Source organism: Rhinoraja longicauda, chromosome 42 (assembly GCF_053455715.1).
Source record: "Rhinoraja longicauda isolate Sanriku21f chromosome 42, sRhiLon1.1, whole genome shotgun sequence".
In the NCBI taxonomy this organism is placed as follows: Eukaryota; Metazoa; Chordata; class Chondrichthyes; order Rajiformes; family Arhynchobatidae; genus Rhinoraja; species Rhinoraja longicauda.
Genome location: NC_135994.1, coordinates 10,139,509 through 10,163,201, shown reverse-complemented (window position 1 = coordinate 10,163,201; position 23,693 = coordinate 10,139,509). Strand labels below are relative to the sequence as shown.

At 47.8% G+C, this 23,693-nt stretch overlaps 1 protein-coding gene across 1 annotated transcript in view; it reads left to right on the top strand.

Annotated features, from left to right (window-relative positions):
- LOC144612010 (integrin alpha-7-like) overlaps positions 1 to 23,693 on the top strand; it is a 202,780-nt gene that overhangs the window by 72,198 nt on the left and 106,889 nt on the right. The window contains exon 2 of the mRNA XM_078431445.1: positions 22,413 to 22,540. Coding sequence (XP_078287571.1) covers positions 22,413 to 22,540 — 128 coding nt within the window. The remainder of the gene's footprint in view (positions 1 to 22,412; positions 22,541 to 23,693) is intronic.

Sequence of the window (23,693 nt, the reverse complement as noted above, 5' to 3'; positions counted from 1 at the left end):
GAATGAAGAACTCTCTGCGAAGCTTGGCGGGTGCGATACCTGCGAGCACCGGCAGGAGATCCGTCGGAGTAGGGCGTAGGCAGCCAGTGATGATCCGCATGGTGTCGTTGAAGGTGGCGTCTAGCTTGCTGGTATGAGCGCTGTGGCACCATGCTGGGGCAGCGTACTCAGCGGCGCTGTACACGAGTGCAAGAGCACTGGTTCTAAGAGTAGATGTCCTGTCGCCCCATGACGATCCAGCCAAGCAACGCAGGAGTTTGTTCCGTGCCGAGACTTTAGCACGGAGAGCTTCAAGGTGTTGCTTGTAGGTCAGCTGCCGGTCTAGCTTCACCCCGAGGTATGTAGGGAATGGGTTGTAGGGTAGGGGTGACACATTGAGGGTGACGGTTAGCTGGCGTTGAGCTTCCTTGTTGTTCAGGTGAAAGGCCGTTGTGGTGGTTTTTGCCACACTCAGTTTTAGTCTCCAGCCCTTAAGGTAGCCCTTAAGGTAGCCCTTAAGGTAGCCCGCGACAAGTTCCGTATCCACATCACTGCATTCTCACTGCATCACTTTGTGAATTATTCTCGGCACAATACAATGTGTTGAAAACAAAACACACAAATTGGAGAAACAGCGTGTCATATTTCACTTGGGCAGCTCGCAACCCAGCGGTCTGAAGCTTGCTTTCTCTCATTTCAAGTAACTCCTGCATTCCTTCCCTTCCCCTCCCCTGTCCCCCCCCCCCCCCCCCACCACCCCCCACCCTAGTCATCCCACCAGTTCCACTGCTCACATCCTTGCATCCCTCTCGTTAGCACATCTTCCCCAGCCAACAATGGGCCATTGTGGGCTCCACCCTTCCTGAGGTCGTCTGTGCCGCTCCTGGTTTGTTCTGGCCTTTCCACGCCTCCAGTTTCCACGTCCCATCTCCATCTTTCAGTCTGAAGAAAGGTTCTGACCCAAAACATCACCCATCCAGGTACTCCACAGATGCTGCCTGACCCGCTGAGTTACTCCAGCACTCTGTGAAACGTCACCTATCCATGTTCCCCACAGATGCTGCCTGACCCGCTGAGTTATTCCAGCACTCTGTGAAACGTCACCTATCCATGTTCCCCACAGATGCTGCCTGACCCGCTGAGTTATTCCAGCACTCTGTGAAACGTCACCTATCCATGTTCTCCACAGATGCTGCCTGACCCGCTGAGTTACTCCAGCACTCTGTGAAACGTCACCTATCCATGTTCTCCAGAGATGCTGCCTGACCCGCTGAGTTACTCCAGCACTCTGTGAAACGTCACCTATCCATGTTCTCCAGAGGTGCTGCCTGACCCGCTGAGTTACTCCAGCACTTTGTATCATTTTAGTTTGGAGATACAGCTCGGAAACAGGCCCTTCGGCCCACCGAGTCCATGCCGACCAGTGATCCCCGCTCACGATCACTATCCCACATGTATGAGGGACATTTTATAATTTTACCGAAGCCAATTAACTTACAAACCTGCCCGTCTTTGGAATGTGGGAGGAAACTGAAGCTCCTGGGGAAAACCCACGCGGTCACGGGGAGAACGTACAAACTCCACACAGAGAGCACCCATAGTCAGGATCGAACACGGGACTCTGCTGCTGTGAGGCTGCAACTCTACCACTGCCTGAGATTCTAGATCCAGTTGCTATGGCTCGTCCCGAAACGTCACCCATTCCTTCTCTCCAGAGATGCTGCCTGTCCCGCTGAGTTACTGCAGCATTTTGTGTCTACCTTCACTTCACATCTGTTCTGTTAAGAAGGCAACATGTGCCAGAAGAAGAAATATGTTGCAATAGAATGGAGGTCTACACCTTGAATTGCTGTATTAGTGCAAGGGTGACTCCTTTACAGAGGAAATGTCTCCAACAGGAAAACACAGAGGAAGTCTGCACAGCAATGAAACTGATTGCTGTGGAGTTGAAACAGATGATACTTGAGGAAGTGGCTGGAAACAGTATGACTTCAAGGTCAAAATACAAAGAAGTGGCAAGTTATAAGAGATGCATATCAATATGTTCTATCATTGTTAAAATATGTTCTGCAGGATATTCATCCACTTTCGTTGAGAGAAGGTGCAGTTAGTCATAGAGTCATAAAGTGATACACCATGGAAGCAGGTCCTTCGGCCCAACCTAACCACTCCAGCCAACATGTCCCAGCTACTTCCAGCTGCCTGCGTTTGGCCCATATCCCTCTTAACCTGTCCTATCCGTGCACCTGTCTAAATGATTCTTCAACATTGTGATTGGTCTGAAGGTGTTTAGTTTAGTTTATAGCTACAGCGTGGAAACAGGCCCTTTGGCCCACCAAGTCCGCACCGACCAGCGATCCCCGCACACTAACACCATCCTACACACGCTAGGGACAATTTACATTTATACCAAGTCAATTAACCTACAAACCCGCACGTCTTTGGAGTGTGGGGGGAAACCGAAGATGGCAAAGAAAAGCCGTGGGGAGAACGTACAAACTCCGGACAGACAACACCCGTAGTCGGGATGGATCCCGGATCTCTGGAGCTTTGAGGCAGCAACTCTACCCGCTGCGCCACCGTGCCGCCCCTGGAACGTCATGGGCTGGTTTGTGTGTTGGTCTGGGCGACATACACTGTTCTAGTTAAAGCACTGATGGTACAGGGGCAAATATATTGAATCATGTTTCATAATAGCCACTGATTAGAACTGCCAGTGGCTGTTGGTGGCAGGACAGGAAGACCAACATTGCCAGGCAACCACTGGCTTTGAAAACTAATGACCGATTAGACAGATATGGATTACAGAAATATGAAACTATCTTTAAGAATGTTTATTCTGGCATTATATAAGGTCATAACTAATAGGAGCAGAATTAGGCCATTCGGCCCATCGAGTCTACTCCGCCATTCCATCATGGCTGATCTATCTCTCCCTCCCAACCCCATTCCCCTACCTTCTCCCCATAACCCCTGACACCCGCACTAACCAACAATCTATCTATCTCTGCCTTAAAAATATCCATTGACTTGGCCTCCACAGCCGTCTGTGGCAAAGAATTCCACAGATTCACCAGATTACTGGTCAGATTACTGGTCAAACACCACTCTCACACATCACAACTGACGCCACCCCAACACATTGTAAACTTCAACAAGTCATGTGGAAAGACTTGACAATCTAGGGAGGACTACACGGTCCTGGTGTCAAAATAAAATTTATTCAGGATAATAAATATGAACAAAACAAGAACTGTATAAAATTGCTCCAACCTTCTCCATGGCGAGACATACATTCGTTATCGTTGCATTTGGGAGAGTTCCCAAAAACCATAATTATACCCAGCACCCTTGCCACTCATGTGGCCCCCTGGGTGATATCCCTTCCCTCGTTTGAGTCCTAGTGAAAACAAGTTCATGAATGGGCAGATCCAGTTCGGGCAGGAAACAAACTGACAATGCGGTGACTGAAATGATCCTCAACCATCCATCCTCCCCCACCCTAGTTCTCCGGCTAGTTTCACTGTCCTCCTGATTCATTTTACTGTGTGCCTCGTTGTCACTTGCCCCTCAGCTAACAATGTACCATTCTACATTTACTTGAACAGCGTCTGCTTTGATATGTCGTTTTCACACCTTACCCTTCTATTTCTGTGTCTCCCCCTCCTCTGACTCTCAGTCTGAAGAAGGGTCTCGACCAGAAGTGTCACCCATTTCTTCTCTCCGGAGGTGCTGAGTTACTCCAGCATTTTGTGTCTATCTTCGGTGGAAATCAGCATCTGCAGTTCCTTCCTGCACATTAATAAACAGTACCTGCGACTGGCATCACAATGAGCTTGTGGAGGATTGGTGAGAGCCGAGTTCTTCACAGTCGACTTGCCACATACATACACTCGCGTAAATGTAGACAAGGAGATTCAACATTAGGTCACCATCAATATGCCAAGGGGTTCATCCTGTTACACCAGATTGTCATATGGAATCAAGTCATTCTTTTCAGTCTGTGGTGAACAAGAGCCTTTAAGGCATAGACAACAAGAAATAGGAGAAACAAAGAACTGCAGATGTTGGTTTACAAAAAAAAGACACAAAGTGCTGGAGTAACTCAGCGGGTCAGGCAGCATCTCTGGAGAACATGGACAGGTGACGTTTCACAGAGTGCTGGAGTAACTCAGCGGGTCAGGCAGCATCTCTGGAGAACATGGATAGGTGGCGTTTCCAGAGTGCTGGAGTAACTGAGCGGGTCAGGCAGCATCTCTGGAGAACATGGATAGGTGATGTTTCACAGAGTACTGGAGTAACTCAGCGGGTCAGGCAGCATCTCTGGAGAACATCAATAGGTGATGTTTTGGGTTTGGACCCACAATAGGAGTAGGAATAGGGTTTATCCACTTTGGTGGTAAGAATAGGAAGGCTGATTATTATCTGAATGGTGTCGTTAGGAAAAGGGGACGTACAAGGAGATCTGGGTGTCCTAGTGCATCAGTCACTGAAAGGAAGCATGCAGGTACAGCAGGCAGTGAAGAAAGCCAATGGAATGTTGGCCTTCATAATAAGAGGAGTTAGGTATAGGAGCAAAGAGGTCCTTCTGCAGTTGTACAGGGCACTAGTGAGATCGCACCTGGAGTACTGTGTGCAGTTTTGGTCTCCAAATTTGTGGAAGGATATTCTTGCTATTGAGGGCGTGCATCGTAGTTTCACTAGGTTAATTCCCAGAATGGCGGGACTGTCATATGTTGAAAGACTGGAGCGACTAGGCTTGTATACACTGGAATTTAGAAGGATGAGAGGGGATCTTATTGAAACGTATAACATTATTAAGGGGTTGGACACGTTAGAGGCAGGAAACATGTTCCCAATGTTGGGGGAGTCCAGAACCAGGGGCCGCAGTTTAAGAATAAGGGGTAGGCCATTTAGAACGGAGATGAGGAAAAACGTTTTCAGTCAGAGAGTTGTAAATCTGTGGAATTCTCTGCCTCAGAAGGCAGTGGAGGCCAATTCTCTGGATGCTTTCAAGAGAGAGCTAGATAGAGCTCTTAAGGATAGCGGAGTGAGGGGGTATGGGGAGAAGGCAGGAACGGGGTACTGATTGAGAATGATCAGTCATGATCACATTGAATGGTGGTGCTGGCTCAAAGGGCCGAATGGCCTACTCCTGAATGGCCTACTATTTTCTATTGTCTATCTGATTTTGACTGCAATTCCACTTTCTTGCCTGTTTCCTGTAATGTTTGATTCTTCTAAAGACTTAAAGTCTGTCCATCTTGGCTTTGAATATACTTTGTGATATCCTCCATAGCTATCTAGAGCAGAAAATCCTTAAGACTTGAGACCTTCAGAGAACAGAGATTCCTCTTCACCTCCATCTGAAATTGGAGACCTCATTTTCTGCCCTTTGGTCCTAGATTCTCCCTCCAGGAGAAACAAGCTGCCAGCATCCATCTATCAATTCCTAACAGAATCTTATATCTCAATAAGATCACCTCCCATTTTTCTAAACTCCACTGAATGTAGGCCCAACCTTTAGACTTTAGACTTTAGAAATGCAGCGTGGAAATAGGCCCTGTGGCCCACCAAGTCCACGCCGACCAGCGATCACCTCGTACACTTGCACTATCCTACACACTAGAAACTGGAGTACCAGTCGAAAACCCACGCGGTCACGGGGAGAACGTGCAAACTCTGTACAGACAGCACCCGTAGTCGGGATCGAATCTGGCTCTCTGATGCTGTAAGGCAGCAGCTCTACCGCCGCACTACTGTGCTGCCCTGTGATCAACCAAGACATCCCACACAACAACCCAGCGAACATTCTCTGAACCACCACTGCTGCCTCATCGTGGAAGAAAGCAATCCACATTTTAGAAAAGGCTGTAAAAATGTCTATCATCACCGTTGTGTGAAATGCAAACGTGCCTTTGTCCAACCAGAAGCTTTCAATCTCAAACTAAAGGATGTCAAGGATAATGATGCAGCCAGTGCAAATAGAAGAGACCACAACATGAGGCAGAACTTAGATCATTTTTTTAGGTTTTTAACAGATTTTTCAATGGTGCTTACTCCAACGCGCCAGCTGAAAAGAATGAACCATGGAAATAGAATGAGGATCAACAGCTGGCGAGAAACCTGCACAACACAGCTGGAAGCTGTGAGTCCTTTTTGGTTCAGTTACTATCAGAACAGCCCTGCACGCTATCACAAGTCACAAACCTCTATTTTCCATTCTGGGTCCAAAATCGGCCTTTCCTATCCTTACGCTTTCCCATGCGGAGATGAATTATTCTGTCATCCCAATAAAATAAACGTTTTCTGTACTACACGGACTCAATCAAAGTTCATCCCGTAATTTAGGTCTGAAGCAAAACAGTTTTTCTTCGCTCTTTCCAGGAAAGACAGCACAGCTTCTCCCCAGAAGCAATGTTCCACACCAGGCATTACATTGTGGCATTATATGGTCAGAGCACCACTGGTCATATGGTACAACCCTTCAAAGGAGATGCATCTAGTAGTAGCGGTTGCATGTCGCAAGATCAGTCTTAAAAGAAAGCAAAATGGAGTGTTATGCTCATTGGATTAGTGAATGGGAATGTGTGGAGGCTTGTGTGGAACCTGTACGCTAGCATTGTCGATAGGCACAAAATGCTGGAGTAACTCAGCGGGTCAGGCAGCATCACCGGGTAAAAGGAATAGGTGGAGTTGCAGGTCGAGACCCTCCTTCAGACTGTAGCTTGCATGGACCTGTCGGTCTGAATGGCCTATTTCAGCACTGTACATTTCTTGTAATTATATAGAATTTTAATTCTGTCACTTTTCATCTCATTCCAAATTAGCATTCAAATGACCCTGTGACCACGTGGGTTTCCTCCGGGTGCTCTGGTTTCCTCCCACATCCCGAAGGCGTTAATCGGCCCTCTGTAACTTGCCCCCGAGTGTGTAGGGAGTGGATGGGGAAGTGGGATAACACAGAACTAGTGTGAACGGGTGATGGATGGTTAGCGTGGACTCGGTGGGCTGAAGGGCCTGATTCCCTGCTGGATCTCTAAAATAACGGAGCTGCTGGAGAGTAACTCTCACTTCGATACTGGTGATGTTGGCCTTGGAGAGAACATTGACATTGCTTTGGTGGATTTAGTGGAGACAGCACTATGGTATTTTTCCATTGCTTTGAAATGGTTGTTGCAGGTGATCATGTTTTTAGCAGCGTATAAGAGGGCAGGGAATACTCCTGCGAGTAGACTATGAATTTAATGCCAAGTCTGAGGACTTGGCCTTCTGGTATCTTTTCCTGAGCATCTTTTCCAGATGCTGTCCTGATGTATCGAAGGCAATGGTTAATTTCATCATCGATGTCTGCATTCACTGAGAGTGGCACGGTGGTGCAGCGGTGGAGTTGCTGCCTCACAGCGCCAGTGGCCCGACCACGGGTGCTGTCTGTACGGAGTTTGTACGTTCTCCCCGTGACCTGCGTGGGTTTTCTCGATATCTCCGGTTTCCTCCCACACTCCAAAGGCGTGCAGGTTTGTAGGTTAATTGGCTTCGGCATGTTGTAAAATTGTCCTTCTCATGTAGGATAGTGCTGGGTGATCACTGGTCGGCATGGACTCGGTGGGCCGAAGGGCCTGTTTCCTCACTGCATTTCTGAAAGTCTAAAGTCTAAAGCACTAGTTTTACCTGCACATGTCCTCTGGAATTTGGTTACTGACCTACAGACAGAACAACAGATCCTAGCCTGAGTGGATTGCAGTGAGTAGTGCAGGTCCAAGTTAGGAAAGGCTGAGATTTAACTTTTAATATTTAACCTTGATGTTATAATGTCACCAAACTAGACTGCTGATCTGTTGATAATTAATTCATGACGTTCCTATATGTACTCTCTGGTGATACTCCCCTGAAGCATATCGGGATAGTTCAGTGTATTAAAGCTGCTGTATCAATATCATAATTGTGACTCCCATGCACAGCTTAGTTTAGTCTGAGCTTAGAGATACAGCGCGGAAACAGGCCCTTCTGTCCACCGAGTCCACGCCGACCAGCGATCCCCCGGACACTAACACTATCCTACACACACTAGGGGCAATTTACATTTATACCAAGCCCATTAGCCTACAAACCTGCACGTCTTGGGAGTGTGGGAGGAAACCGGAGCACCCGGAGAAAACCCACGCAGGTCACGGGGAGAATGTACAAACTCCATACAGACAGCACCCGTGGTCGGGATTGAACACGGATCTCTGATGCTGTGAGGCAGCAACTCTGCCGCTGCGCCACCGCGCAGTCCAAGCTGAGGCATCCACAGCCCACCAATCCTCCATGTTTGGACCCCATTCCTGATGTTCTCTCCCCAGACTCAGCCTGCCCTTTTGTGACTGAACCCATGATTTATCACGTGGTGGAATTTTCAGCGAAGAACATTTTGCACAGATAACTTCACAGCACGTACCAAGCCTGAGAACCTTGGAGTGCTTCCCTGCACTCTGGAGTCATCAATTTTTACCAAATAAAAATGACATAACATTAACGGCTGGTGGATGTAGTCATTGTTCACAGGGACAGGTGCTTTTGTGAGCATTAAAACTGTCTACTGTTCTTTCAGCTGAAACCCTCTTCATATCTCAGCAGATGTATAGAATAACAGAAGGATAAACATTGAGTACTTGTGCACTCCGGTTGCCAAACACTTCAACTCCCCCTCCCATTCCCACACTGACCTTTCTGTCCTGGGCCTCCTCCACTGTCAGAGTGAGGCCCAGCGCAAATTGGAGGAACAGCACCTCATATTGCACTTGGGCAGCTCACACACCTGCAATATGAATATTGATTTCACTAATTTCAAGTAACTCTTACATTCCCCTCTCTCCGTCCCTCGCCCATCCTAGTCATCCTGCTAGTTTTAGTGTTATTTTCCAACTACTGCTAGTTCTCGTGTTCACTAGACCAAGTTGGGCCCAAACCTCTCCTGCATTGGTGCAGCACCCTCTGCTCTCCCCTCCCCCCCTCCCCTCTCCCCCCCCCTCACTCCACCCCCGTCTCCTCCCCCTTCCCTCCCCCTCCCCCTTCCCATCCCCCCTTCCCCTCCCCCCACTCCATCACCCTCAACCCCCCTTATCCTCCCTCCTCCCCATCTCCCTCCCCCCTCCCCCCTCCCTCCCTCCCCCCTCCCTAGGAGATAGATTTAAACTGAAACGTAACCCATTCCTTCTCTCCAGAGATGCTGCCTGTCCTGCTGAGTTACTCCAGCATTTTGTGTCCATCGTCTGTGTAATTACAGTACTTTTAGAACATACAGCACAGCACAAGTAAAAATCTTGCTGCCTATTCAATTTACACCTTTAACAAAGTACGTAGGGCACAATCATGGATTCAGTTTGAGGGAAAGTTGGGCAGTAATGTTCTCTGATCAAGGTTTTTAGGTGAATTGCAGAATTTCGCCATCTTTATCCTTGATGGTTTCCTGTCGAACATTTCCCCAGTCACCAGCACTCATTGATTTATTAAGTCTTCCTGTTTTGATAGAGATCTTATTGAAACCTATTAGATTCTGGCAGGAAGCAGGGAGCATATAGGAGCACCTAGAAGTCAGAGACAATGTTACAGAATAAAGGGTTGCCCGTTTTTCACAGAAATTAGGAAGGAATTCTTCTTTCAGATGTTCGGAGCTTTTTGGAACTCTCTCTTTCAGAGATCTGGGGAGGAGGAGTCATTCAAGGGGAGCCATGCGGTATGGGGAGAGAACAGAAAGGTCAGGTCAAGTCGAGTTAATTGTCATGTGCACAAGTACAGTGAGGTGCAGTTTAGTTTAGTTTAGTTTAGTCCAGAGATACAGTGTTGAAACAGGCCCTTCGGCCCACCGAGTCTGCACCGACCAGCGATCCCCGCACACTAACACTATACTACACACACGAGGGACAATTTACACTTACACCAAGCCAATTAACCTACAAACTTGTACGTCTTTGGAGTGTGGGAGGAAACCGGAGATCTTGGAGAAGACCCACACATGTCACAGGGAGAACGTACAAACTCCGTACAGACGGCACATGTAGTCAGGATGGAACCCGGGTCTCTGGCGCTGGGTGTTCAGCAACTCTACCACTGCGCCACTCTGCTGACCTGTGTTATCCCACTTTCTCATCCACTCCCTACACACCAGGGGCAATATGCAGAAACCAATTAACGTGCAAACCTGCACGTCTTTGGGATGTGGAAGGAAACCCACACGGTCACAGGGAGAACGTGCAAACTCCACACACAGACAATGCCCGCGGTCATGATCGAACCCAGGTCTCTGGCGCTGTGAGGCAGCGGCTCTACCAGCTGTGGCTGCATGGTGTTGAGGCCAAGAGTGGATCAGCCATGATCTTAGATTTAGATTTAGAGATACAGCGCAGAAACAGGCCCTAGGGTCCATCGAGTCCATGCCGCCCAGCGATCCCCACACATTAACACTATCCTACACACACTAAGGACAATTTTTTAAACATTTTTCCAAGCCAATTAACCAACAAACGTGTACGTCTTTGGAGTGTGGGAGGAAACCGAAGATCTCGGAGAAAACCCACGCAGGTCACGGGGAGAACGTACAAACTTGGTACAGACGGCACCCGTAGTCAGGATCGAACCTGAGTCTCCGGCGCTGCATTCGCTCTAAGGCAGCAACTCTACCGCTGCGCCACCGTGCCGCCCGAGGGGCATGGAGGGGCCGATCGGCCTATTTCACTGTACATGTGAGAACAAAGTACTGAGGGAATTGCTCCTGCTTTTTATGTTTGTATGCTTCTGTGAGCTAAAGGACTGTTGTGTTCAGAGGCCTCAAGCCCACGGCTGCATCAAGTCAAATAAAATAGAATTGGCAGGAAGGGAAGTTTACAAGAGTATTTATAGGGCTTAAATAAAATACGCTAACATCATTAACTACTGCTCATTAAACCTAAGTGGGACCGATTTGTACCCAGTTTATGGGCAGTGACTAGAAACAACTTCAAAAGTCAGGTTATCAGTTCAATTGATGATAGACACAAAAAGCTGGAGCAACTCCAACATCTCTGGAGAGAAGGAATGGGTGACATTTTGGGTCGAGACCCTTCTTCAGAGATGCTACCTGTCCTGCTGAGTTACTCCAGCTTTTTGTGTCCATCTTCAGTTTAAACCAGCATCTGCAGTTCCTTCTTACACATTTATCAGTTCCATCTTTCTTTAACTGAGGCTGGCAATTATTGGTGATTATGTCCCCTGAATATTGACTTAAACACTGCCATGTGTCAAAATCACGTCTCTTCCAGGGAATTACACCAACTTCCAAGCTGCTGCATTCTGCGAAGAGATGCTTGACCTTTCACCAAACTCAAACGTCACTGTGTGGTGGTCAAAAGACTGCTTATTAATAATAATAATAATAATAATAATGCATTACATTTATATAGCGCTTTTCATATACTCAAAGACGCTTTACAGGGATTTAGAGAACATAGGGAAGTGAATAAATAGATAAATAAGTAAACGAACAGAGAAAGGAGACAGAAGGTGAGGTGACCTTCAGTGGTTGAAGGCAGTACTGAACAGGTGAGACTTCAGTGATGTTTTGAATGTGGTGAGTGTGGAGGAGTCTCTGACGGTTTGGGGTAGTGAGTTCCATAGGGTGGGAGCAGCGATGGAGAAAGCCCTGTCCCCCCAGGATCTGAGTTTGGTCCAGATGTGGGGGGATAGGAGATTGGCAGCAGCAGAGCGGAGGGTGCAGGTGGGAGTGTGCCTGTGGAGGAGGTCGGTCAGGTAGGATGGGGCCAGGTTATGGAGGGCTTTGTAGGTCATGAGGAGGATTTTGTACTGGATTCTCTGGGGGATGGGGAGCCAGTGGAGTTTGTAAAGGACGGGGGTGATATGGTCACGGATCGGGGTGTGGGTGAGTAGACGGGCAGCGGAGTTTTGAATGTATTGAAGTTTACTGATGATTTTTGAGGGTGCGCCATAGAGGAGGCTGTTGCAGTAGTCCAGACGGGAGGTGATGAAGGCGTGGATGAGGGTTTCTGCAGCTGTGGAGGAGAGGGATGGACGGAGACGGGCAATGTTTTTGAGGTGGAAGAAGGCTGTCTTTGTGATGTGTTTGATGTGTTTGTCGAAGGAGAGGGTTTGATCAAAGATGATTCCAAGATTCCGGATGTGAGGGGAGGTGGATACTGGGAGACCATCTCTCTCTTCTGCTACGAAGAAGCTTTAAATTCTAACTCGGCTTTGTGAAGTCAATTAAGAATGAGGAGATGTGCAGGAAGGGACTGCAGATGCTGGCTTACACCGAAGATAGACGCACAGTGCTGGAGTAACTCAGCGGGTCAGGCAGCATCTGTGGAGAACATGGATAGGTGACGTTTCATAGAGTGCTGGAGTAACTCAGCGGGTCAGGCAGCATCTGTGGAGAACATGGATAGGTGACGTTTCACAGAGTGCTGGAGTAACTCAGCGGGTCAGGCAGCATCTGTGGAGAACATGGATAGGTGACGTTTCGGGTCGAGACCCTTCTTCAGACTGAGAGTCAGGGGAGAGGGAAACGAGAGGTATGAAAAGGTACAGAGAACAAATGAATGAAAGGTATGCACAAGGACAAATCAAAGCCAGCAACGATGATCAGGGAAAGGTGGAGCCCACAATGGTCCATTGTTGGCTGTGGAGATGGTGATAATGAGTAGATACCAACAGTGAAACTCGTGTAGGAAAATAACTGCAGATGCTGGTTCAAATTGAAGGTAGACACAAAATGCTGGAGTCACTCAGCGGGTCAGGCAGCATCTCTCCTGAGATGCTGCCTGACCCGCTGAGTTACTCCAGCATTCTGTGTCTACCTTCAACAGTGAAACTCAGCAGGATGACGAGGGTGGTGGATCTCTACTCTTCATTTGCCCCTTCAGCCCCTCTTTAGGGGTGCAAGAAGGCAAATTGTATTATTTTGAATTACATGGAACACACAGGACAGGAACAGCGACCTGTTCACATTGTATATGTCCCTCAAATCTCATTCCACAATCACCAACTTGTTCTATTTCATTACCTCTCATGTGTTTATCCAGCTTGTACCTGTCTTTATAGCATACACATTTTAAGGTGAGGGGGGAAAGATTTCATAGGAATCTGAGGGGCAACTTTTTCACACAGAGGATGACGGGTGTATGGAATGAGCTGCCGGAGGAGGTAGTTGAGGCAGGGATTTTAACATTTAAGAGGCTTTTGGACAGGTATATGGATAGGATAGGTTTAGAGGGATATGGGCCAAGCATGGGCAAGTGGGACCAGTGTATGTTGGTCAGCATGGGCAAGTTGGATTGGCCTGTTTCCACGCTGTGTGACTCTATGACTCTGTGACATACATTGACCTTACTGAACCTATTTTTATCTTCCTGCATTCTCAAGACCTTTGTTCCATAGAGACAAGGGCTTGATAAAACTTTATATGGACATGGACTGAAGATTTGGTGTCTGGTAGACCATGGAGAGATGGTGTGGACAAAACCTTCAGTTTCACATTGACCGTTCCTCCCTCTGGAGGAATTTGCATGGCACACGTACATTGACACACGTTGTGAATTATTCTTGAAGTGACAGGGCCGATCCCTGGGGCCCTCAGCTGCACACAATTTATATTAACAATTTAATATCAATTAAATTGCCCAGTCCATCACAGGTACTGACCTCCCCACCATCGAACGGATCTATATGAGGCGCTGATTCACAGACTACTATCAGTGAGGATAGGAGACAACACCTCCTGCACAATGTCTCAATGCTGGTACCTTGCAAGGATGCATTCTCAGTTCCCCACTATACTCCCTGTCCACTCGCCTAAACCAAAACCAAAATGGCTGCCAACATCATCAAAGATCCATAGCACCCTGCCATCAGAAAATAGGTATAGGAGTCTGAAAACCATGACCGCAAGGTTCAAGAATACTCCGACGAAGGGTCCCAACCCAAAACGCCACCTCTCCATGTTCTTTAGAGATAGAAACATAGAAAATAGGTGCAGGAGGAGGCCATTTACTAGACGCAAAATGCTGTAGTAACTCAGCGGGACAGGCAGCATCTCCGGATAAAAGGAATATGTCACGCTTCGGGTCAAGACCCTTCTTTAGACTCGAAACGTCACCCACTCCTTCTCTCCAGAGATGCTGCCTGTCCCGCTGAGTTACTTCAGCATTTTATGTTTATCTTCGGTGTAAACTAGCATCCGTGGTTCCTTCCCACACATCTCCAGAGGTGCTGTGTGATCCGCTGAGTTCCTCCAGCATTTTGTGTCCTTTTTTGTACACGTGACAATGAACTAAACTCAAACTTTGGTTGCAAGCGTTCTTTATAATCTTCCACTTTTAAAAATTCCCCTTTTCCCTTAACTTCCATTGATGGAGTTTGTCTCTCAGGAACTTGTGTAGGTAGCATGATATCAGCATGAGATCCAGGTTTATCTCGTATGGATCAAACATTCAAGATGTAATGGAAAGATGCATGTTAGCAATGCTTGCAAGGGCTTGCGCTGTGAAACGAGTCATTAATAAGATACTGACTCAAAGGTTGTTCATCTCATTCTTAGCCCAAGATGTTTGTCAGTTGCTGACACATTCCAAAAGGCTAAATCTTGAGTTTACCATCCTCCGGACTACCAAAGAGACTCCTGGTGACTGATATGTCTGCTCGGGTTTCTCTCTTTCGGACTTTAGCTCCTAAATTTAAACGTTATTTCCATGCTGACCTTTTAAATCGTGCACTGACCTCTGCATGTGAGACAATGTCCGCACGGGTAAGCCAGCTTCCTTCTCCATTTTGGGGTCAAATGCTGAGCAGTGTAAATTGGGAACATTACAACTCTCCCTAGAGCATGTTCAGAAAGCTCTTCTCATTGTGGCTGAGGCGCTGAGTTTTAAACCAAAGGGAGGGTTCCAGTTTTGTTGGTTCCGAGTTAGCTAATCTTGACCAGGGATCTGTCTTTGTTTTTCTCTCCCTCTCCCTCTCCCTCTCCCTCTCCCTCTCCCTCTCCCTCTCCCTCTCCCTCTCCCTCTCCCTCTCCCTCTCCCTCTCCCTCTCCCTCTCCCTCTCCCTCTCCCTCTCCCTCTCCCTCTCCCTCTCCCTCTCCCTCTCCCTCTCCCTCTCCCTCTCCCTCTCCCTCTCCCTCTCCCTCTCCCTCTCCCTCTCCCTCTCCCTCTCCCTCTCCCTCTCCCTCTCCCTCTCCCTCTCCCTCTCCCTCTCCCTCTCCCTCTCCCTCTCCCTCTCCCTCTCCCTCTCCCTCTCCCTCTCCCTCTCCCCCTCCCTCTTCTCCCTCCCTCTCCCCCTCTATCCCTCCCTCACTATCTCTCCCTCTCCCCCCCTCTCTCTCTCTCTCTCTCTTTTTTCCTTTCTCACTTCTGAATGCTTGATTGCTTCTCCGTTATTGTCTGTAGATAATGGTTTGTTAGAACTGAAAAGCAATGGTTGTAATGCCCTAACTGGAAGCTAGCATGTGCTGTAGGTGGGTGACAGGCTCTGTGATTATGAAGGTGCAGCAGAGATAACTGGGAGGAGGTGAGTGACTTCTGGGAACAGGTTTATTATTACAGCTATATTTTGAGGACACTGTGTGAGGGAAGGAACTGCAGATGCGCTATGAACATTGACTTCTCTAACTTTAAGTAACCCTTGCTTTCCCTCTCTCTGCATCCCTCCCCCTTCCCAGTTCTCCAACCCGTCTGACTGTTCCTCTGATTACAGTGTATCTCTCTGCTTTGTTGTCACCTTCTAGTTAACAATGATCTATTCTACATTTTCCTTGAACTCCATCTCTTTTGATCTCTTACACTTCCTTATCTCTGTAACTCCCTCTCCCCTGACGCTTAGTCTGAAGAAGGGTCTCAACCCGAAACGTTACCCATGCCTTCTCTCCAGAGATGCTGCCTGACCCGCTGAGTTACTCCAGCATTTTGTGTCTATCTTTTGAGGACACTGTTGTCTACTACAAGTCCACCACTGATTTTCCACACCCTTGGTTCCAGAACCTTGCCATATGCTCCGTTTTGCCAGACCAACAGAGGTCACGGCCTTAGGGGGGCCGAGATACCGGCCTGCAAAGTCGGCCGTGGAAGTCAGCTATGGGACCGGATCTGCCGGCTCCGGCTGGGCCGGAGTTCCAGAGCCCCGGCCTGAGCGGGCAGATTCCACCCGCCGATCGATTGGCCGCGGATGTCCCGATGAGGTCGAGATCGGCCGCCTCACCCGGGCTGGGCGCCACAGTTTCGGGGGGATTTCAAGTGTGCTCTCGGAATTTTGTCCGGATTAAAGGAGGTGCCGGACCAGCAGTTGTAGCATAATCGGTGGTGGACCGGCACTAGTGCCATTTTACGTGACATTACCTTGAACCAATACTGCTCACTCCTCTCAAATTGGAAGCAGCCAATGCATCATACACCCAAATCTAGGAACTTTTAGTTGAGACAATTTCCCCCCTTCACAGTGAAAAATGACCCCCCCCCCTTCTGAGCTGGAATATTTCAGATGCATCTCAGAAGCAAGAAATCAAATCTCACGTAAAGGAAAGTGTTTCGTGTCCAGTAGCATCAAATTAGGCACAATTTTGTAATTTTGCAGCTTATTCAAAATCTGAGGCAAATAAAAGGATTTCAACCGTATTTAAAAAAAACCTCATGGTAAATTACCCATGGTAAATTACCCATGGGCAAAATCTTCAAGCAAGTAATGGTCAAATCCTATGCAACCATAGAAGGTGGCATGGGGAGGCACGGTGGCACAGCGGTCAAGTTGCTGCCTCACAGCACCACAGACCCGGGTTAGATCCTGACTACAGGTGCTGTCTGTACAGAGTTTGTACGTTCTCCCTGTGACCGCATAGGTTTTCTCCGGGTGCTCCGGTTTCCTCCCACATCCCAAAGACGTGCGGGTTTGTAGGTGAACTGGGTTTTGTAAATTGCCCCCTAGTGTGTAGGGAGTGGATGCAAAACTGGGAAACCATAGAACTAGTGTATGGAGCATCTCTGGAGAAAAGCATGAGGGGCACAAAATACTGGAGTAACTCAGTGGGTCTGAAGAAAGGTTCAGACCCGAAATGTCACTCATTCCTTTTCTCCAGAGATGCTGCCTGACCCTCTAAGTTACTCCAGCACTCTGTGAAACGTCACCTATCCATGTTCTCCACAGATGCTGCCTGACCCGCTGAGTTACTCCAGCACTCTGTGAAACGTCACCTATCCATGTTCTCCAGAGATGCTGCCTGACCCGCTGAGTTACTTGAGCACTCTGTGTCTATACCTTATTTTTAGTGGATATTCTCAGACAGGTAGAAACATCCCCTCCATACCCACCCCGCCAACACCCCTCAAGCTCTTAAACGGTTCTCGATTCCCCTACCCTGGGTAAAAAGCTGTGCATACACCCTATCTATTCCCCTCATGGTCTTGTACACCTCTATAAGATCACCCCTAAGCCTCCTGCGCTCCAAGGAATAAAATCCTAGCCTGCCCCAACCTCTCCCTGTAGCTCAGACCCTCATGTCCTGGCAGCACCCTCATAAATCTTCTCTGCACCCTTTCCAGCTCAATGCCATCTTTCCCGTCGCAGGGTGACCACAACTGAACACAGCGTTCCAAAGGTGGCCTCACCCCATGAAGATGCTGAGCTTCCTGAGGTGACCCTGGAGATTGAAAAGTTTAGTTTAGTTTAGAGATACAGCACGGAAACAGGCCCTTCGGCACACCGAGTTACGTCGACCAGCGATCCCCGCACACTACACACACGAGGGACAATTTTACATTTACACCAAGCCAATTAACCTGCAAACCTGTACATCTTTAGAGTGTGGGAGGAAACTAGATCTCAGAGAAAACCTATGTGGTCATGGGGAGAACGTAAAAACTCTGTACAGACAGCACCCGTAATCGGAATCGAACCCGGGTCTCTGGCGCTGCAAGAGCTGTAAGGCAGCAACTCTACCGCTGCGCCACCGTGCCAAGGGATTGTAAAGAATTTCATGAGGCACTTAAAAGGTACAGGGATTACAAGTTAGCAAGCCGTGTTGCCATTTGCAACCTTTCCCCCAAGAACGCTCTGCAGAACGGCAAGTGGGCATTTTGATGTGTGGGGCTGTGGAGACCTGCTAGAGGCCAGCTAGAGTGGTTCAGTTTAACGTGGAGAAGATCAAAACCGATGTGGAAGTGCAACACATCCAGGATGATAGGAGCAAGAGAGTCTGCTCGTGGAATGTGCTTCAAATAGCAGCAGCAGGGCTGAAGGCTCGAGACTATCCAAATAAGGCAGGAAGCTGTAACACAGTTGAGGAATAGTACACTGCCTAAAATACCAGGACCACAATAGGGCTCTGTGTTCCGGCAATGGGGAATGCCAAAAGAGAACAAGCACAACACTTCCCTTTAAACTATGTTTACACTACAGGCTACAGCAGATAAACACATACCTGACCCAATCCAAGCGTGGAATTCCAAAGTACTAGAATCATTTCTCCTTCATTTATTCTTGCCGTGCATGACTTTCGATCATTGAATCAAGAAAATAATCTAATCCTGAATCAGGCCTGCTCAATTTATTGGAGTAACTCAGCGGGTCAGGCAGCATCTCTGGAGAACATGGATAGGTGACGTTTCACAGAGTGCTGGAGTAACTCAGCGGGTCAGGCAGCATCTCTGGAGAACATGGATAGGTGACGTTTCACAGAGTGCAGGAGTAACTCAGCGGGTCAGGCAGCATCTCTGGAGAACATGGATAGGTGACGTTTCACAGAGTGCTGGAGTAACTCAGCGGGTCAGGCAGCATCTCTGGAGAACATGGATAGGTGACGTTTCACGGAGTGCTGGAGTAATTCAGCGGGTCAGGCAGCATCTCTGGAGAACATGGATAGGTGACGTTTCACAGTGCTGGAGTAACTCAGTGGGTCAGGCAGCATCTGTGGAGAACATGGATAGGTGACGTTTCACAGAGTGCTGGAGTAACTCAGCGGGTCAGGCAGCATCTGTGGAGAACATGGATAGGTGACATTTCACAGAATGCTGGAGTAACTCAGCGGGTCAGGCAGCATCTGTGGAGAACATGGATAGGTGACGTTTCACAGAGTGCTGGAGTAACTCAACAGGTCAGGCAGCATCTCTGGAGAGAAGGAACAGGTGACATTTTGTGTCGAAATTTTTTCCCCTTCACCTTGAACCTATGTCCTCTGGTCCTCGATTCCCCTATTCTGGGCAAGAGACTCTGTGCATCTACCCGATCTATTCCTCTCATGACTTTATACACCTCTATAAGATCCCCCCTCATCCTCCTGCTCTCCATGAAATAGAGTCCCAGCCTGCTCAACCTCTCCCTGTAGCTCACACCCTCTAGTCCTGGCAACATCCTCGTAAATCTTCTCTGATCCCTATCAAGCTTGACAATATCTTTCCTATAACATGGTGCCCAGAACTGAACTACAACATGGAACATATTGAGACTTTAGAGATACAGCGCGGACAAAAAAAACACTTTGTTTTGTGTGCTATCTAATCAGATCAGAAATGGGGAATATCAAAGACTGGAGGGCATAGCTTTAAGGTGAAAGATTTGGTTTAGGTTTATTATTGCCACAAGTACCGAGTTGCAGTGAACAGCTTTGTGTCGCATGCTATCCAAACAGATCAGATAAAACTACACATAAATGCAATCAAGTCAAACTCATACAATAGGTAGAGCAAAGGGGGAGATACAGAGTGCAGAATATAGTTCTCAGCAGTGTAGCGCACCAGTTCCACAGACAAAGTCCAATGTCCACAATGGTGTAGAGGTGAATCAGACAGTACCCGAGCTTATGGAAGGACTGTTCAGAAGCCTGATAATAGAAGGGAAGAAGCTGTTCCTGAGGCTCAGGTAGAAGGCTACCTTCTGCTCTGTCTTCAGAGCCATGCATTCTGCTAACCTATGGACTCCCGTTCCCAAATCTCTCCACCTCTTTTGCCTCCTTTGAGACGCTTCTGAAAATCCTCTGACCATTTTTCCGATCACCCGCCCCAATATATAGCTTGGTGTCAGCTTTTGTTTGAACGTGCAAATAGTTTTTGGGATGATTTACAACGTTAAAGGCACGAATGGTTACATCAAAGAAGCATTGCAACATGATAGATGATCAAACTGGTGATGTGATTTGTGTGCATGTACTAAAATTAGTGTGAAGTAAGGCAGATTTCAAAAGGCATACTTTAACTTTATGGGTGCTGTCTGTACGGACTTTGTACGTTCTCCCTGTGACTGCGTGGGTTTTCTGCCGGTGCTCTGGTTTCCTCCCACACTCCAAAGACGTACAGGTTTGTAGGTTAATTGGCTTTGGTAAGTTGTAACATTATCCTCGGTGTGTGTACGTTAGTGTACGGGGTGATCGCTGGTCGGCGCAGACTCGGTGGGCCGAAGGGCAGTTTCCATGCTGTATCTCTAAAGTCTAAAGTCTAAAGTTGGATTTGCTGAGGTTAGGTTAGGATAGGTTTACAGGGATACTAGACCAAGTGGACCCGTTGGGCCCATACCTGTCCTGCATTGGTGCAGCACCCTCCCCTCCCCCCCCTCCCCTCTCCCGCCCCACTCTCCCCCCCTCCTCCCCTCCCCCCCTTCCCCCCACTCCCCTCCCCCTCCCCCCTCCCCCCTCCCTCCACCTCCTCCCGCCCCCTCCCCCTCCCCTTTCCCTTCCCCCCCACACCATCCCCCTCAACCACCCTTATCCTCCCCCCTTCCTCCACCCCCTCCCTCTCTCCCTCCCTCCACCCCCTCACTTCCGAGGAGATAGATTTAAACTTTAAAATGTGAATAACTTGAAAAACATAACACTGATTTCAATGAAACTTCTTCCATTAGCAGCAAAGGGACGACGGTGAGTAAGGTGGGCCTAAAATTGTCATGCTATCGTCTACCGTTTTGGCTGTAGTTCAGGAACAAACAAACAAACAAATGAGAGTTTTAGTATACAGATGGGCCAAAAGCAGGCAGGTGGGCCTGCCTGCTTTCAGTGTGGATGGGGTGTAGATGGAATGTAGATGGGGCATGTTGGTCGGTGTGGGCAAGTTGGACCTAAGGGCCTGTTTCCACGTTGTGTGACTATGACTCTATGATTTTCTTTCATTCAAATTGAACTGCAGACCACAGAAAAACCTTGCACCACTCAGTCCAATTTCTTGGCCATTGAAATATTTTTCTGAGGGAATTATAATCAACATGCATAAAATTTGTGTTGTGGACATGTGGGGTTTGAATGAAAAGCACTTAGCCCAAACAATATAGTGCAACTCTGTTGTGTTTTTTGATACTGTGAGAGTGTTCCATCAACCTACCACAAGCAGAGAGCAGTGCCAAACTACTATCTAGGTTGATTCAGTTGCCTGATAATATCTGGGAAGAAAAATATGAAATGTGCAGTGTTGTCATGAATGAGTTTGAATTTTAATATGCCACCCATCCTTTGTGCATGTCATCCCCACAACACACCGACATATGACCCGCGGTCTACGATGCTGAACACTAATCTTTTCTATCTATTCCTTCTAACCCTTCTTCTTTTTCCTTCTAACGCATTCCTTCTCTCCAGAGATGCTGCCTGTCCCGCTGAGTTACTCCAGCATTTTGTGTCTATCTTTGGTGTAAACCAACATCTGCAGTTCCTTACATAGAAACATTGAAAATAGGTGCCATTTGGCCCTTCGAGCCAGCACCATTCATTGTGATCATGGCTGATCATCCACAATCAGTAACCCGTGCCTGCCTTCTCCCCATATCCCTTGATTCCACTAGCACCTAGAGCTCTATCTCACTCTCTTTTAAATTCATCCAGTGAATTGGCCTCCACTGCCCTCTGTGGCAGAGAATTCCACAAATTCACAACTCTCCGGGTGAAAAAGGTTTTTCTCACCTCAGTTTTAAATGTCCTCCCCTTTATTCTTAAACTGTGGCCCCTGGTTCTGGACTCCCCCAACATTGGGAACATTTTTCCTGCATCTAGTTTGTCCAGTCCTTTTATAATTTTATACGTCTCTATAAGATCCCCTCTCATCCTTCTAAACTCCAGTGAATACAAGCTCAGTCTTTCCAATCTTTCCTCATATGTCAGTCCCGCCATCCCGGGGATTAACCTCGTGAACCTAATCTGCACTGCGTCAATAGCAAGGATGTCCTTCCTCAAATTAGACCAAAACTGCACACAATACTCCAGATGTGGTCTCACCAGGGCCCTGTACAACTGCAGAAGGACCTATACTCAAATCCTCTCGTTATGAAGGCCAACATGCCATTAGCTTTCTTCACTGCCTGCATGTTTACTTTCAGTGACTGGTGTACAAGGACACCCAGGTCTTGTTGCACTTCCCCTTTACCTAATCTGACACCATTGAGATAATAATCTTTAATAATATTCCTTCCTACACACTCTAATCCTGTCTTTTGCTTCTTTGCAGGATTTTGATCGGGGCACCTCAGGCCCGAGCCCAATCGCAACAACATGCAAACCGTACCGGAGGACTCTTTGCCTGCCCGATAATAACAGAAGACGATGAATGTAATCAAGTCAACATTGATAATGATGGTCAGAGCCTTTCCCTTATCCTTTTGTACCAACGCCTCCTCACCCATTTTGAATTAGTGACCCTTGCCTACTTTTACATTTATAAGTTCTGAAGAACGTATCACCGATTTAAAATCAGGGTTTTCTATCTGTTTATTTTTTTCTTGCTCGGCTGCCCAAATGTCTGATAGTGTCAGTGCATGTCTGGACCTCCTGATAGGTTGTAACTAGGAGCAGAAACATAGACCCAATCCTGTTGGCAGGAAATGTAGCTCGCTCTCAGCGCCCTCTGTTAAATCCTGAGCTAGCCAATTAAAGCATGCAGGAAATGAATGGTTGTAAAATGAGATGGGCCGTGTTCCGAGCAGTGGTCCACCATGTTCAATTGTTCTATGTACACCCCAAACTTCTGCTGGTTCTGCTCTGAAGCCCTGACTCATATCTGCTCCCTGGAGAACTTTAATAATAGGTGGTGCAGCGGTAGAGCTGCTGCCTCACAGCGCCAGAGACCCGGGTTCAATCCTGACTATGGGTGCTGTCTGTACGGAGTTTGTACGTTCTCCCCGTGACCTGCGTGGGTTTTTTCCGAGATCATCGGTTTTCGCCCACACTCCAAAGACGTACAGGTTTGTAGGTTAATTGGCTTGATACAAAATGTAACGTGTAAAAGTGTCTCTAGTGTGTGTAGGGTAGTGTTAATGTGTGGGAATCGCTAGTCGGCGTGGACTCAGTGTGCCGAAGGGCACTGTATCCCTAAACTAAACTAAATAGATGTAAAGATTAAGACAAAATGGGAGCCTTCTCAGTAGAGATTTTCTGACATCATTTTGTGAATGAGTGAAGTTCTCACCAATTTACCACAACTTATTGCGGAACCATGGCGCAGCGGTAGAGTTGCTGCCTCACAACGCCAGAGACCCGGGTTCAATACTAACTACAGTTGCTGCCTGTATGGAGTTTGTACGTTCTCTCCAAGACCTGCGTGGGTTTGCTCCGGGCGCTCCGGTTTCCTTCCACACTCCAAAGACCCACAGGTTTGTAGGCTCATTGGCTTTGGTAAAATTGTAAATTGTCCCTCGTGTGTGTAGGATAGTGTTAGTGTTCAGGGATTGCTGGTCGGCATGGACTTGGTGGGCCGAAGGGCCTGTTTCCAAGCTGCATCTCTAAAATGAAA